Source organism: Mytilus edulis, chromosome 2, assembly GCF_963676685.1.
Source record: "Mytilus edulis chromosome 2, xbMytEdul2.2, whole genome shotgun sequence".
Taxonomy (NCBI): Eukaryota; Metazoa; Mollusca; class Bivalvia; order Mytilida; family Mytilidae; genus Mytilus; species Mytilus edulis.
In genome coordinates this window covers 12,631,659-12,647,492 of record NC_092345.1, presented here as the reverse complement: position 1 = coordinate 12,647,492, position 15,834 = coordinate 12,631,659, and the positions used below count along the sequence as shown (strand labels likewise).

At 34.7% G+C, this 15,834-nt stretch overlaps 2 protein-coding genes across 2 annotated transcripts; both read left to right on the top strand.

The window, feature by feature from the left end:
* Nucleotides 1-2,790: 2,790 nt before the first annotated feature.
* Nucleotides 2,791-4,892, top strand: LOC139511489 (complement C1q-like protein 2). Its single transcript, XM_071298276.1, has 3 exons — nt 2,791-2,962; nt 3,267-3,407; nt 4,464-4,892. Exons 1-3 carry the CDS (start codon nt 2,806-2,808, stop codon nt 4,874-4,876), a joined length of 711 nt encoding a protein of 236 aa, XP_071154377.1. The 5' UTR covers nt 2,791-2,805; the 3' UTR covers nt 4,877-4,892.
* Nucleotides 4,893-6,188: 1,296 nt separating this feature from the next.
* Nucleotides 6,189-14,244, top strand: LOC139511488 (uncharacterized). The gene is made up of 2 exons (XM_071298275.1): nt 6,189-6,279; nt 12,471-14,244. Exon 2 carries the CDS (start codon nt 12,472-12,474, stop codon nt 14,113-14,115), a length of 1,644 nt encoding a protein of 547 aa, XP_071154376.1. The 5' UTR covers nt 6,189-6,279; nt 12,471; the 3' UTR covers nt 14,116-14,244.
* Nucleotides 14,245-15,834: the final 1,590 nt, after the last annotated feature.

The window sequence follows — 15,834 nt, the reverse complement described above, 5'->3', positions numbered from 1 at the left end:
TCAACTTTTTTGTTAAATTTGTCTTTGATTTTACTGTTATATAAATAAAATTATTTTATATATATATATATATATTATATACATATGTACTTATTTCATAGTTCAGCCTTTCATATGAGTTATAGTTGTACGTTATATGTCAATAAGACAGCTTCCCAATAAAGCACAAGCCACAAAAGATCATCACACCTACTTAGTCCATTTTCCCAGTAACGAAAGGAAATAGCCGATGTATGTATTTGTTCTACTACCAATTCAAATGTTCAAGTTTCATCCATTTATTAGATTGTTGATCAAAGGAAGATGAATACTATCATAAAGTTTGAGTAGAAAAAAGTAAAATCACAAAAATACTGAACTGTGATGAAAATTCAAAACAGAAAGTCCCTAATTAAATGGAAAATCAAAAGCTCAAATACATCAAATGAATGGATAACAACTATCATAATCCTGACTTGGTACTGGCATTTTCTTATGTAGAAAATGGTGGGTTAAACCCATTTTTGTAGCTAGCTAAACCTCTCACGTGTATGACAGTCACATCAAATTCTATTATATTGACAGCAATGTGTGTACAAAACAATATGAGATTTTGATAACATATATACTAAAAACACCAAAGGTTTGAAAGAAAAAGAACAACACCATCACATGATTGATTTTGTATTCATTATTAAAACTTTTGTGATAGATTAGTTCTGAAACAAGGAGTACAGATAGGATTTCCCCCCTAGTTTATTTGGCTAAAATACAGCACTTTGTCAATAATATGTGGATATTGGGTATTTATTGTTTAGACAGCAATCTAATAACTTGTATAACCTTTATGTAACGATCAGCACGTTCTTAACATAGTTGGAATATTTTACATACAATGAATATTTTGCACAGAGTTAATAATATGTAAGCAAAAACCTTATTCAATACGCATCTTAATATAATAAATTATATTTTAAAATTGTTTTTTGAAGGCCCTTTCTATTATCTAACTATTGATAAAATCATATTAAAATGAGGGTTTGGCAGATTCTGGAAATTTTTAAGCAATAAAGGTGATTGAATTATCTATAATAATGCTGTTTTCGTAGCTAGTTTTAAAATGTCGAGCATATAACTATTATACCCGACAGATATTGCTATATCGCGCCAATTTTTAAAAATTTCTCATCTAAAATATTTGTATGACCTCACTTCTTTTTCCAATTGCATTCACACTATTTACTATTTGATCAGATCCAAAAAAAACCTCAAGTTGACTGTATTCCATAAAACTTTCAAGTTGTTTATGGAGTTATTTTCAACTATGCAGGCAGCACTTGTTCTGTCAACAATTTTATCAACAACAAAAAACAAGTACAACTTTAAAATGGTATATGTTGTGCGATTGCGGTATTGTTTCCCTCACTGATGAGTCTTTTGTAGACAAAATGCGTCTGGCGTAAATACAAAATTGAATCCTGGTATCTATGATGAGTTTATTTCCCTATATGTTTTAGTTCTTACACGTGGCGTTTTCCAAATTCATGTCATTTTCAGATCTTAGTGCTCGCGACAATTTGTATATACATATATGTTAATAACGGGTTCTTGTAGGTAGACCAATTTCTCCTCATGTAAAGCATAGACTAAATACACAAGAAGTTTTTATTGACATCGATACGTTAAGGGCAGCCAATAGAGAGACATATGTACTGGTGTAATGTGGTCGTACTTCCTCCTACTTTAATTTTGTAATATCTCTTTCTGCTGTGTTTTGGACTCGCTCTAATCTTTAAATAAAAGTTGATTGGAGTCCATAAAGCAATGACTTTCCATAATTCAATCGAAAGGTAATTCGAGACCATACTAACGTTATACATTTTTGTTTCTTCGGTAATGAATAGACGAATTCGTCCAATGTGTCTGATCCGATTAAAACATAATTTTGAAACACCACTTATTTTTTTTTTGTATATTGACAAAATAAAGGCGTATGCTAGGTTTCAAACATACTCAGGTTATAGGTGTAAATGGCCCCGACATGATCAAATAAAAGCAATCAAACGAAACATGTACCATCAGTTTCTAAAAGCTAGTTCAAAGTCAATTTTTATGCCCCACCTACGATCCTACGATAGTAGAGGGGCATTATGTTTTCTGGTCTGTACGTTCGTCTGTCTGTCTGTTCGTTCGTCCGTACGTCCGTTCGTCCCGCTTCAGTTTAAAGTTTTTGATCAAGGTAGTTTTTGACAAAGTTGAAGTCCAGTCAACTTAAAACTTAGTACACATGTTCCTTAGGACATGATCTTTCTAATTTTAATGCCATATAAGAGTTTTGACCCCAATGTCACGGTCCACTGAACATGGAAAATGATAGTGCGAGTGGGGCATCCGTGTACTGGGGACATTCTTGTTTTTTAATTGTTTTCCAAACGTTAATACAGTCTTGGACTCACTTTTGGCTGCTCTTATAGATTTCTCCTTTTCTTTTTTAATATGGAGTTCGGTAATTTTGTTTTACTTTTCTTGATAACCAAAAAGTCCAATAAATGAAAGGAAAGACATCATAAACATTTTGAGATAAACATGATCATGTCAATGCCGATTTTTGGATAAGTTTATCCAACATTTTATGAACTGTAAATTTACAAAAAAATTAACATATCAATGATGTCTAATGAAGGTTTGATTGTTTTAAAAGATAACCTCCATTTTATTTGATTTAATATCCTGATTTCGAACAACAAGTCAATTACAAGAATTATAACTTATCTAAGAACCGTACAATTATCGTCAACGTGTATAACACATAAAAAGATAAGACCCATGATATTGCAGGTGAATGTGACGGACATGTTGCTTGTTCAGAACATTTTAGTTATATTGGTTTCTTTTAGCTATCTGATAAGTGCAGAACAGCAAAACAAATATGAAGTATACCAAAAACTACAACAGGATCTGGAATCTATGAAATTTGAAAATGGTAAGCTATCTTATGATCCAAAATAAGTGTCCTTGACGGTTATTTATACCTTTGTTAGAGCGTCGAATACTTTTATACATGTATGAAATGTTATCATTATTTTATTTTTGAATTGAAGATAAAGGTTTAGAAAACTTAATATATTATCTTTAAGAATTTACCTAAAATAGATTTTTGATGTTCTGATGGATCAGTGGAGAAGTTCTAAACAGTATAATGATATGCATTAAAACCAAGCTTCGGTGAAATCAACTGGATTTTTTAATGAGATTCATATATAATACCGTCATCTTATATATTCCAGAGGCAAGATTTATGAAAACAGATACTAAAATAGCAAATATGGAGGAAAGAATATCGCAGCAAGATGAAATCATCCGCCAACAACAAGAACTTATAGAACGCCTACAAGGAAACCAAGAACTCCAAAAGCATACACGTCAAGGTAACTTCCTAACTTTATCAACATAAACGTTTCACAGCACATAACTTTTCTCAGTGCTCGGAGCACAAAAAATGTGCTCCAAATCTTAAATTCAATATTTGGATTGGTTGGTTTGGAGAACTGAGTACACATAACGAATTCGACTGAATGTTTATAACTTTAAATATAAGCTTTAATTTGAAATTTTATACATTAACCATAACCATGAATTTAAAGATAACTTCGGAGCTGTAAAGATGGTAATTAAAAATGTTCAGACATTTTTAAATTAATAAAATTATATCATATATTTTACACCACATACCATTTCTCTGACCTCTCTGCAGCATTCTGCCTCAACAACAACGAGACATAAGCCATTCGGTTTTTGAGACATTGACACGAAAACCATGCTCCTATTACATTTCTTAGATCTGCACATAAAAGTGAAACATATTTTCAACTGTTATCCTTACACCAGCCAAGATCATAATAAGCAGTCAAAACATCCGTTAATCAGATAAGAGACATTTGTGTTTATGAATTTTGTTTATGGCACTAACCTGTGGAAATACTGAAATAATAACCTTTTTAAAATTTCAGATACTTAGACCACTATTTCATATATCAAAACGCAAAAATAAAACACAGGTCCACACATAAGACCTATCATTTTTTTCAAATTACACGTGGAGTGATAACGATAATTTGAGAAATCTAATTGTTTTCATATCTTAATCTTTTGGTAGGAGAACGCATAGTCTATTCATAACGGTTACGTACTTAATGCATATGCCTACATACAGACGTTCTTTTACTTACCTTATGTATCAAACATTGTTTTAAAATGCGATACCAGGATATGTTTACATGCTCAGCATTATCCATAGACATCCTTTTGATTACAAACATTGTAGGGTCACTGTTTCATTGATGTATACTTCTAATCCTACTTTATTTATATTTGAAAATAAGAGAAACCTATTCTTCACATCTGACTGCGTGTCGATAAAAAGCACTAAAACGCATTTAAAAAATATATGTTTGCAAAGTTTTTTAATGACAAATCATCTTAAGTTTCAGTGCAAAAGAAAGTAGCGTTTACCTACAGGACATCAAGCGACCACAGTAGCCTAGGATCAGACCAAACTATCAAATTTGACCGACGAATGACCGACGTATCTAACAGTTACAGCACATCAACCGGAATTTTCACCGCACCAGTTGGCGGCTACTACGCGTTCGTATTGGATACAAGGACACTTCCAGGGAGGATCTGCTGGATAGATGCCGTTAAAAACGGGGTGCCAATAGCAACTAACTACATGGAAGCACCTAGTGGCCAAGAAGATAGCGAGACATCATTTGCTGTCGTTCGTTTAGACACGGGAGACCAAGTATGGGTACGCAACAAAGTCTACCATGGCCATTCTTGTGGACTTGATGACTTGGCAAATTTTTCCGGATTTTTGCTGTATGAAGACTTATAAAACAACAGAAATTTAACTTTTTTTCTTCTTATGTATGTCATGAAGGATTTTTATTCTTAATTCATCATTTGACTTGAAGGGAATTCAGTTTTGGTTTTATATATAGTAAAGAAGCTTTCATACATATGTCAGGATTGAACACCTTATTGTAGTTTCATCAAAATAGTAAACGGACCCCACTCCCCCAAACAAACGATTATTCGAAAAGTGATCGATAGTATGTCCCAATGTAAATTTAAGCTGAAAGTAAAATGTTATATGCAATGGCCAAGATCATCTTCAATGCCTCAATAAATAGAGAAACATCTGATAAAGTTGATGAGATTTACCTATTGTCTATTTACATCAAAACTGTTAGAGATAAAACTAATTCTTATACGAGTCAATGTCCTCAAATGACAAATGTTACCATTGTTTTCATTTTTGCTTAATACTTGAAAACTATAGTAGATACATAGGCAAAAATTATCAGCAACACAAATTTACAAAAAATTACGAGAAAATCCCGCACACGGAGGCGTGCTTCGGCTGGTCTGTAAACACAAATGTGTACTAGTTCAGTGATAATAGACGTCATACTAAACTCCAAAAAATATATAAGAACTAAAATTAAGAATCATACAAAACTAACAAAGGCAAGAGGCTCCTGACTTGGAATAGGCGCAAAAATGCGGCGGGGTTAAACATGTTTATTTAATATCTCAACAACCCTCACCCTATACCTCTATCCAATGTAGAAAACCAAACACACAACAATACGCACAGTAAAACTCAGTTTAACAGAAGTTCGAGTCCGATGTCAGAATAGGTAACAAAAGAAACTAAACTAAATGAAAATTTTGCTATGTATGTAAAAATCCATAAAATAGTTCCGTCTAGTTTATTATTCATATATTAAATGGATATATATTTAGAGTTTAAAATGATTTGTTTTTGTGGTTAAACGAAACAATATGGACAGACCCACAGACAACAAGTTGAGAATGATATAGAAGAACATAGCATTGTCATTTTTTTTTTTATTTCAAATTTAAATAGTGTTTTTTATTATTTATCAAGATGATGCAATGGTTCCTTTTTCAAAACCAAAAAATATTCAATTTTATTTCATATTATTTTTTTTATATTTCTAACCCGTCGCAGGGCCTTGGTTTGGAAAAATGATTTGGCTTCGAGCTCTTAACAATACATCCGCTTTAAATTCTTTTCTCTTTACATACACTTTATATAAACACATAAAGTGAAGGATTTAAATTTTAGCGCAAATTTAGTCAAATTACCGTTGGGATATTCAAATAGTCTCCCTTTTATCAAAAAGGAATTCCGACTGAAAACGAAAGTAGTCAATATTTGCCATACATATATAAAAAAGAAACAAAAGTTCATTAAAACAAATTGATTAGGTAAGTAACATCAACAACCAAGAAAAAAAACCATTTTGAACGAATTAATTTGGAACGCTGTAGCCGCCTGATGTGAAGATATGTTTATATACCTTTATATACACACATTCTTTTCAATATTTTCAATACATGCACATACTTTGTCAATATTTGCACATACATTTTTCAATTTCTGCACATCCTTTTCAATGTATACACACATCTTTTATGCATATACTTTTCTATTTATGCACATACTTTGTCTATATATATGCACATACCTTTCTTCAATGTATATACTTCTATCTAAACGCTTAGTTAATTTCATATGCACATACTTTACTTTATATGCACAACTTCCATGAAAAACAAACCTGTACATGCAGAGCCAAAAAAACCACACAAAGCAAACGACCAGCGCTTCAATGCTGTTTTTCATCTCAAAGTCACAATGAGACCTTCAACGGAGCAAACAAACTATAACTTCAATGCAATAAATTAAACATTCGAGATGTTGTCCATTGGCTCTTTGTATGAGTTACTGTCCTTGAATGACATGTTAAACTCGTGTATTGCTTTCTGTACGGAACTATATGATAGTTATCAAATTAAAGGTACCAGGATTATCATTTAATACACAGACATGTTTCGTCTACATAACACTCATCACTGACGCTCAAATCAAAACAGTTATAAAGCTAAACAAATACAAAGTAGAAGAGCATTGAGGACCCAAAATTCCAAAAAATTGTGCCAAATACGGCTAAGGTAATCTATTCCTGGGATTAGAAAACCCTTAGTTTTGTAACAGGAAATTTATGAAAATGACCATATAATTGATATTCCTGTAAACACCGAAGTGCTGAGTACTGGGCTGGTAATACCCTCGGGGACCGGCGAAATGTCCACCAGCAGTGGCATCGACCAAGTGGTGTAAATAGTTAGCAAAGGTACCAGGATTATAATTTAGTACGCCAGACGCGCGTTTCGTCTACATAAGACACATCAACATAGTTATAAATGTTTTAATGTTTCTTATATACATATGGTTGTCTCATTGGCACTCACACCACATCTGCCTTTATCTATATGGATCTATATAAATCTACAAAAACAATAAGAATCATAGATCAACATTCTTTTGTCCTTATGTGGATTACGATTATCAAACTCTTTTCGTTAATAAGAAGGTTAAAGAATGGTCACAATTGTCCATAAGATTATATTTTTTTTTTATCTTTAATAATCGGACTAAAATACTTCAAATTCTACATAGAAATAGTTGTGATATTTCTTCAACAAAGAAAAACTTATTATGCGCATATTGTTCCTAGGGTTTCTATCGCTTTTCTTCTGCATCGCCAATTACAAAATCATAACCTCTAAATGATGATTTTTTTATGACGTTATTTTTCACTGAAAGCAGTTTTTCGCATTTGATTACTTTGGCCGTAATCTCTGGTCTAGAAATTGTTGTGTGGTGGCCGGGGTTTGATATATTTGGCATATCATAGTTGTAGATATATTTGTATCGTAGGTGGCGTCCAAAGTATTGCTGAAGCTTTCAGGTCCCCAAATACTAGTATATCGTAACTCCCAAAATATAAAAAATATTTTTGACGATTTCATACTAAAAAAGGATATCATTTTCAGTCAAATTAAGCTCACCCACTTTTCCCACCACTGCAATCAATCAACCAAGTATCTGATTAAGCAAGATATATTGGTACACTAATACCGCAGTCCCACTAGGCCACGATCGCTATACGATCTGTGAAAAAAATGCATATTTTGATGATCGTAGTACGATCGTGTACATCGCAGTAAGGTCGTATCACGGTCGTGGTGAGGTCTTCAAGATCGTGATGAGCGTGGCCAACTTTGAACATGCTCAAAACAATCGTGGTGCGGTCGTGGCGAAATAAGGTCGTAGTAGAAGCGTAGGGAGAACGCACTTAGATCGTAGTAAGATCGCAAAGGTCGCTGTACCATCGGAGCGAGAGCGTAGCGAAAGCGTAATTCTATTCAGAGAGACTGCGCTACAATCTCACAGCGACGTTATTACGACCTCAATACAACCATCACGTTCGAACCGCGACCCAACTATGCTTCCACTACGACTATACCACACTGTTCACGACCAAAGTACGATTCTAGCACGCCCTTGTCGTCATCATCACGCTCTTCTTACGACCTGACTACGTTCATAATGCGACCATCATTCTCATTGTAATTTTCACATAAAATATATCAAATCTCTCCAGGTTTTGTTTGTCTGTATGAAAATAGGACTTCTTGTCTATTTTCTGTAACGGGTCATCCATGCTTTTCGTTTTTATATAATTTTGAAAGTTGGTTGTCCCGTTTGAATGGTTTTACACTAGTAATTTTTGGGGCCCTTTATAGCTTGCTGTTCGGTGTGAGCCAATGCTCCGTGTTGAAGGCCGTACCTTGGCCTACAATGGTTTACTTTTATAAATTGTTACTTAGATGAAGAGTAGTCTCATTGGCCCTCATACCACATCTTCCTATTTCTATTGACACATCTATCTCATCTCTGCTATCGTTCACTAAAATATCGACATTTGATGGACTAGCAATAGTATGTAATTTAGGTTGGATTGGTCGGTCCGACATCTCTGCTTGATCAGGATTCGTTCTATCAGAGCTCCCTCTGTCTCTACATCGACACCTACCACCACGCCCACGTGTTCTAGTAGATTTTGGTGGTATGACTGTATTGTTTCCGAGAAATCTACGTATTTATCAGAAATAAAAGGAATGTAACTGTATAATATTGATATGGAACACAATGTTGACGTTTTTGCTGAGAACGTAGTAAGATCGCCGTATGGACGTATTATAATAGTGGTAAAGCCCCAGTCCCACTAGACCACGATCGCACCACGCTCACCGCGATCTAAAATAAATTCAGATCGTGGTGAGGTCGCGGTATGAGCGGCATGATAATGTTAATTTTCGTTGCTTTCACGATGCTGCTACGTCCTCATTACGCTTCTACAACGACCCCGCTACGATTATACCACGTACGTTCTCATCGCGCTTATTCTGCGACCTCACTACGCTTACCAAGATCTTTCTACGCTCACTACGACCATACCACGAGTTATCCGATTGCAACACGATCATACCACGCTTCTACTGCGATTATAGCACGTTCTTACCACGATTATACTACGTTCATACCGCAATCTTACTACGTTCTCATCAATAACGTCAACATCGTGTTCCATATCAATACAGTTTCATTCCTTCTATTTCTGATTAATATGTAGATTTCTCGGAAACAATACAGTCATGCAATTAAAATCTAATAGAAGATTTGGGCGTGGTGGTAGGGGTTGATTTAGAGGCAATGGGAACTAAGTAACGAATCCTGATCAAGCAGAGATGTCGGATCGACCAATCCAACCTAAATAACAACCTATTGCTGGTCCATAAAGCTCAAATGACGACATTTTAGTGAACGATAGCAGAGATGACACAGATGTGTCAATAGATATAGAAAGATGTGGTATGAGTGCCAATGTGACAATTCTCCATCCAAGTAACAATTTATAAAAGTAAACCATTATAGGCCAAGGTATGGCCTTCAACATAGAGCCTAGGCTCACACCGAACAGCAAGCTATAAAGGGCCCACAAAATTACAAGTGTAAAACCATTTAAACGGGAAAACCAATGGTCTAATTTATATAAAAACGAGAAGCATGGTTGAGTCGTTAGAGCAAATGGATAATTACATACAGACAAACAAAATGTAGGGAGCTTTTTTATATAATTTATGTGAAACTGACAATGAGAATGATGGTCGTAGTGTGAACGTAGTCAGGTCGTAAGAAGAGCGTGATGAGGACGGCAAGGGCGTGCTAGAATCGTACTATAGTCGTGAACAGCGTGGTATAGTCGTAGTGGAAGCGTAGTTTGGTCGGTGGTGAGAACGTGATGGTCGTAGTGAGGTCGTAATATCGTCGCAATGAGATCATCTAATGTTGATGTTGATGTGCATAACGTTGCTGTGAGATCGTAGCGCAGTCTCTCCGAATAGAATCACGTTTTCGCTACGCTCTCGCTACGATGGTACAGCGACCTTTGCAATCGTAGTGCGCTCTCACTACGCTTCTACTGCGACCTGATTTTGCCACGACCGCACCACGATTGTTTTAAACATGTTCAAAGTTGGCCACGCTCATCACGATCTTGAAGACCTGACTACGACCGTGATACGACCTTACTGCGATCTACACGATCGTTCTACGATCATTAAAATTTGCATTTTTTTCACAGATCGTAGTGCGATCGTGGCCTAGTGGGACTGCGGTATAAGAACGTGCTATAATCGCAGCAGAATTGTGGTAAGATCGTGTTGCAATCGGATAACTCGTGGTATTGTCGTAGCGAGAACGTGATGAGCGTAGAAAGAACTTGATAAGCGTAGTGAGGTCGCAGAATAAGCGCGACGAGAACGCGGTATAATCGTAGCGGGATCGTTGTAGAAGCGTAATCAGGACGCAGTAGCATCGTGAAAGCAACGAAAATTTACATTTTCAAGCCGCTCATACCGCGAATTCACCACGATCTGAATTTATTTTAGATCGCGGTGAGCGTGGTGCGATCGTGGTCTAGTGGTAATTGGGCTTAATATTGTGCATTATCGATCATCCAACTGTCTTTATCACTCTGCTCAGTTCTTATTAAAATGCATATCATGGCTTTGTCGTACATTTCGTTAACCAGACTTGAATATCTTTGACCCAGACATATCAGCGACGTCATAATGTTTAAACTTTCAACTTATCAAGTCATTGTCCGGTTTGCTGGCGAAACAAAGAAAACATTTCCAAAAGAAGCAAATACAGCCCGATAAATAGATTAACAGGTTATCTGCATAATGATATTGTAAAATATCAGCTGCTCGACACAATGTGCAGGCTTTTTTTCTCGTTCGTTGCGCTCACTCGACATAAGGCGTCATGTAGTGACTCGCAGCTGATATTTTACAATATCAATATGCCGACAACCTGTTAACAGGTACATCTTGAGATTTAACATCAATATCAAAATCATTCACGATTTCTTCTCCTTACTGAAGATGAAGGTTAGAGATATTACTTTACTTTTGGTCTGCTGCTAGTCGGTAATTCGGATACGCAGAAGAGACATTACAGTGTTGGTTAAACAATAGCAGATGTTTTAAATAATTATGTCATTGGAAACAAATGCCTACAAATGAAATAATATTGATAAAATTAAGAATGGAAATGGGGAATGTATCAAAGAGACAACAACCCGACCAAAGAGCAGAGAACAGCCGAAGGACACCGATGCAGCGAGAAAATCCCGCACCTAACTGCCAGCAACTGCTAGTAGTCTGTTTTTATTTATGTATTATTGTCATTTTGTTTATTTTCTTTTGTTACCTCTTCTGACATCGGACTATTACCATGAAAGATTGGATGTGAAATACCTGAACGTATAAGATGTCTGCATGTTGAAATATATTTACGAGTGATATCGAAAACCCTGGTGTAACAATTTTTCAGTATTACATAAATTTCTCTCGCAAAAATCTAATACGTTTTTACAAACACCATCGAATCATACAAGTTGAGATATATAAACACCATAAGATGGTGAAAAGGGAACACCACCATCCAAAAATGGATAAATAACGATAGGAACTTAAAAATCATCTCTTTTATCATAAATTTTGGTAGCAGCTTTGTCAGCCGGGACAAAAACAAATTCCTTGGCGAGTTCTTTTAGTTTATGTTTGATACGAAAAATAGGGGTTTTATGGTTGTTTCTTTAAGAGTAAAATGTGTATTTAAAATGTTTTATACGTATATCAACTATGTTCATTACTGTATTAAAAAAAAGACTTCAAAGGTTTCTTGTCAGCTTTTTTTTTCGTTTTATCCATTTCGAACAGAGAATACGGAGTCAGTCTTGAATAATATTACGACACTCATTCTAAATAATAATTGACGGGGGACGATTCCAGTTCCTTTACTTAGGAATGATTTCAAATCTCGATCACGAACGTTGTTTAGGTCTCCTTTTATAACATGGGAACATGTATTCGGAATTACTGATGCTTATATTAAACTCAAAATCCTTTACACAAAACTTTAGATAAAAGATGTATGCAAAACCTTTAACTGTATATGTTTTATATTTCTATTCTTTCAGTATGGCTGACAGTAAACTATGTGCTGGTTGTCAGCGTCAAAACAAAGACAAAAAAGCCGAATATTGGTGCAGTGACTGCAGTGAACTTGTGTGTCAGTCATGCAACAGAGGTCATGAAACGATGTCCCCGCCTCACAAGGTAGTACCAATGAATGAAATACAACAACTTAGTTCTTTGCTTCTTAAATTGTCCAACAACTGCGAGAATCACCCAGATCAAAAGATTGTACTGTTTTGTTCTCAACATGACAAAGTGATCTGCGATTTATGTGTACCTATATTACATCTACATTGTAAGTCTATCATTTCAATTGAAAAGGCTGCTAGAGGTGTGAAAGATGGCACCGCTATTTCTGACGTAGAGAGAAGAATGGACAATCTTAGTAAAGTAACAGACAACATACTGAGTAAAACTGAAATAACACTTGAAGATTTGAAGAAAAGTCGAAACAATATCAAGAAAAGAGTGACAGAAATTAAACAAAGAGTTATCGCACATTTAGATAAATTAGAAGCAGATATACAGAAAGACATTGATGATAAGTATAAATACTGTAATGACACGGTATCCCGAAATAAAGATAGCGCCAAATCCAGCATTGACTCGTTGTCTACATGGAAAAGAGATCTTAAATCACTTAAGAAAAACACATCTGAAATTCAATTATTTCAGGCAGTAAAATTTCTAGATGCCAAAACCCACCAAAAAGAATTGGACATCAGAGAAATTCAAACAGCAACTGTTCCTATACTTGTATATCATCCGTCCGAGTCGAATATAAAGGAATTAATCCCGGACTTGGGTGCTATAATGGTAGATAATGTTCAAGTACCAGTGCATGTACTAGATATTGATCAACAATGTCAGTTTCTTGTTAGAGATGAAGGAAAATTGTCGTTGACAAATTCCTTTCAGACCTCGAAATTAGGTTATGAAGTAAGAATTACTAGAGGTTGCTTTATCCCTGGTAATAGGTTACTCTCTGCTCATTTGTACGAAAGCAGACTTTTGATTTCTAAACTTGATGGATCCAAACCCAAGATAATTAATTTGGATTATTCACCCCTATATATTACCTTGTACAACAACAACAATGCTTTAGTATCTATAGGGAAGGATGGCATTCAGATCATCGACTTGACAACATTAAAGCCTGACCGGATAATTAAAGTTGAAGGAGATTGTAAAGGAATCACCAGTGTAAAGGATAAGATCTGGGTGAATAATCGACTCAACACTCTAACCATGATGGATATCAATGGTAAAGTTCTGAAAACAATAAAAACAAAATTTAAACCTTATGATATTTGTGCAAAGAAAGAAGGTGGTATATATTGTACAGACCATGGTAGTAATAAAGTCTACGTCGTTACATCGGATGGAAAAGAACGTGAGATATACAGTAGTCCTGACCTGATATGTTCTATGGATGTGGCTGTAGATGATCGTGGTGATGTGTACGTAACAGGGAGAGATTCAAACAATATACATAGAATATCTAATGACGGACAGGAACATGCTATTGTCCTGACAGCAGCCGATGATATCAATGGACCGACTGGATTATCTTACAATTGTGAAACGAGAGAACTGTTAGTTATAAACAAATGGTTTGATTCAGTCAATATTTATAAAGTGCAATGAGCACTGACTGGGGATCATTGCTATTAATTAACGTTCTTATTTACATTAACGATTTACATCGATTAGCATATCGGCCAAAACATATTTTTTTTTTTGTAATTTAATGAAAATATTGATAATGCATCACAATACGGACTTGAATATGTTGCGCAAAAATTTATTTTCGACAAATTTACACTGGACTTTTTTCAACATTATCAAAATTTAACAGAAACTATTCAGTTTACTTTAGCAGTCTAGTTTCATTAATGCATGGTCAGAATTGTCAATCGGTAGTAAACTTTTTATACAAAACTTTCTGTAAATTTTATGGAATCCGCCACATCTATACGATGTGTTTGTGCCTAAACTACCTAATGACATTTTACCACGTTTTAGATGGTGGTTTCACATCTATGTCGTCTCTCTTCTAAGTTCCGAATGTTACCTTTTACCGATTCTAATATAACGTTCTAACTTAGCATTGGATAAAAAGCCATGTTCGTATTCCAATAAAACATGGGCTGCACCTGATTGACGTCACAATTGAAATTGCAACGTCAGATAAATTTTAAACAACGTCAGAGATCAAAATAGACACTTGTGCTGGTTTTTCTCGCTAGGACGCTAAAAACGTTCTAAAGTAAGTTAACGAAATTCGCTCGTCATGTTTTGGGATTTTTGTTTGGAATCCTTTGACTTTATCTATTTGTATGCCTTAAACAAATTTGCCCATTGGCCCCCATTTTTCTTTTTATAAATCTTTTACTTGTATAATAATAAGCCATCTGTAAAAGTCTTATACAATTTTAATTATTTTTGAATAGTTTTTGAGAACTAAAACCTATCAATGATAAAGCTATAAAAAGTCAAGAGAGAATATTTTCCCGCCAACATTTCATTGGCTTATATCTCGAAAACAAGGAAATTGACCTATATATTTGTTTGCTCTTTTAATTCCTTTATTAATCCCATATCAATATAAACTAGTGTTTTAAAAAGTTAAATATTTTGAAACTGAGAAGCGAACTCCCTTAAAGTGTGTCTGTTCTTTATTTTTTACAGTTAAACATTTGATTTTCTAAACTGTATAGCCATCAAGGTCGTTAAAAACTTGCATTTGTTGATTTTCTAAAACGTTTTTGGTTCATTAAAACAAAATGGCGACATTTCCAGCGTGTATAATAGGTCCGCTTCGAAGTATAAGCCTATTAGAATCGACATAATTCTATATTGCCATGTTTTATGCTCATTTTAACGTAGATTGCCATTGGTAAAATGTGAAAAGACCATAGCATGAAATAATCTTTTCTTAGTTAAATATGACTAATTTGCCGAATGAGAATTTGCATTGCTATATGACGTGACTCAATATATGTGCATCCAACGTCCATGTTTTTGTTTATAAAGTCTCTTTTGTGGGTTTGGTTTGATGTTGTGTTATGTCTTATAGTTCATGCTTTTTCAAATTATGTATTTTCGATAAATTTTTTACTTGTCAATATATATATATATAAGAAGATGTGGTATAATTGTCACAATGAGACAACTCTCCACAAGAGACCAAATGACACAGAAATTAACAACTATAGGTCACCGTATGGCCTTCAACAATAAGCAAAGCCCATACCGAATAGTCAGCTATTAAAGCCCCCGAAATGACAAATGTAAAACAATTCAAACGAGAAAACTAACGGCATATTTTTTGTACAAAATTTGAACGAAACACAAATATGTAAC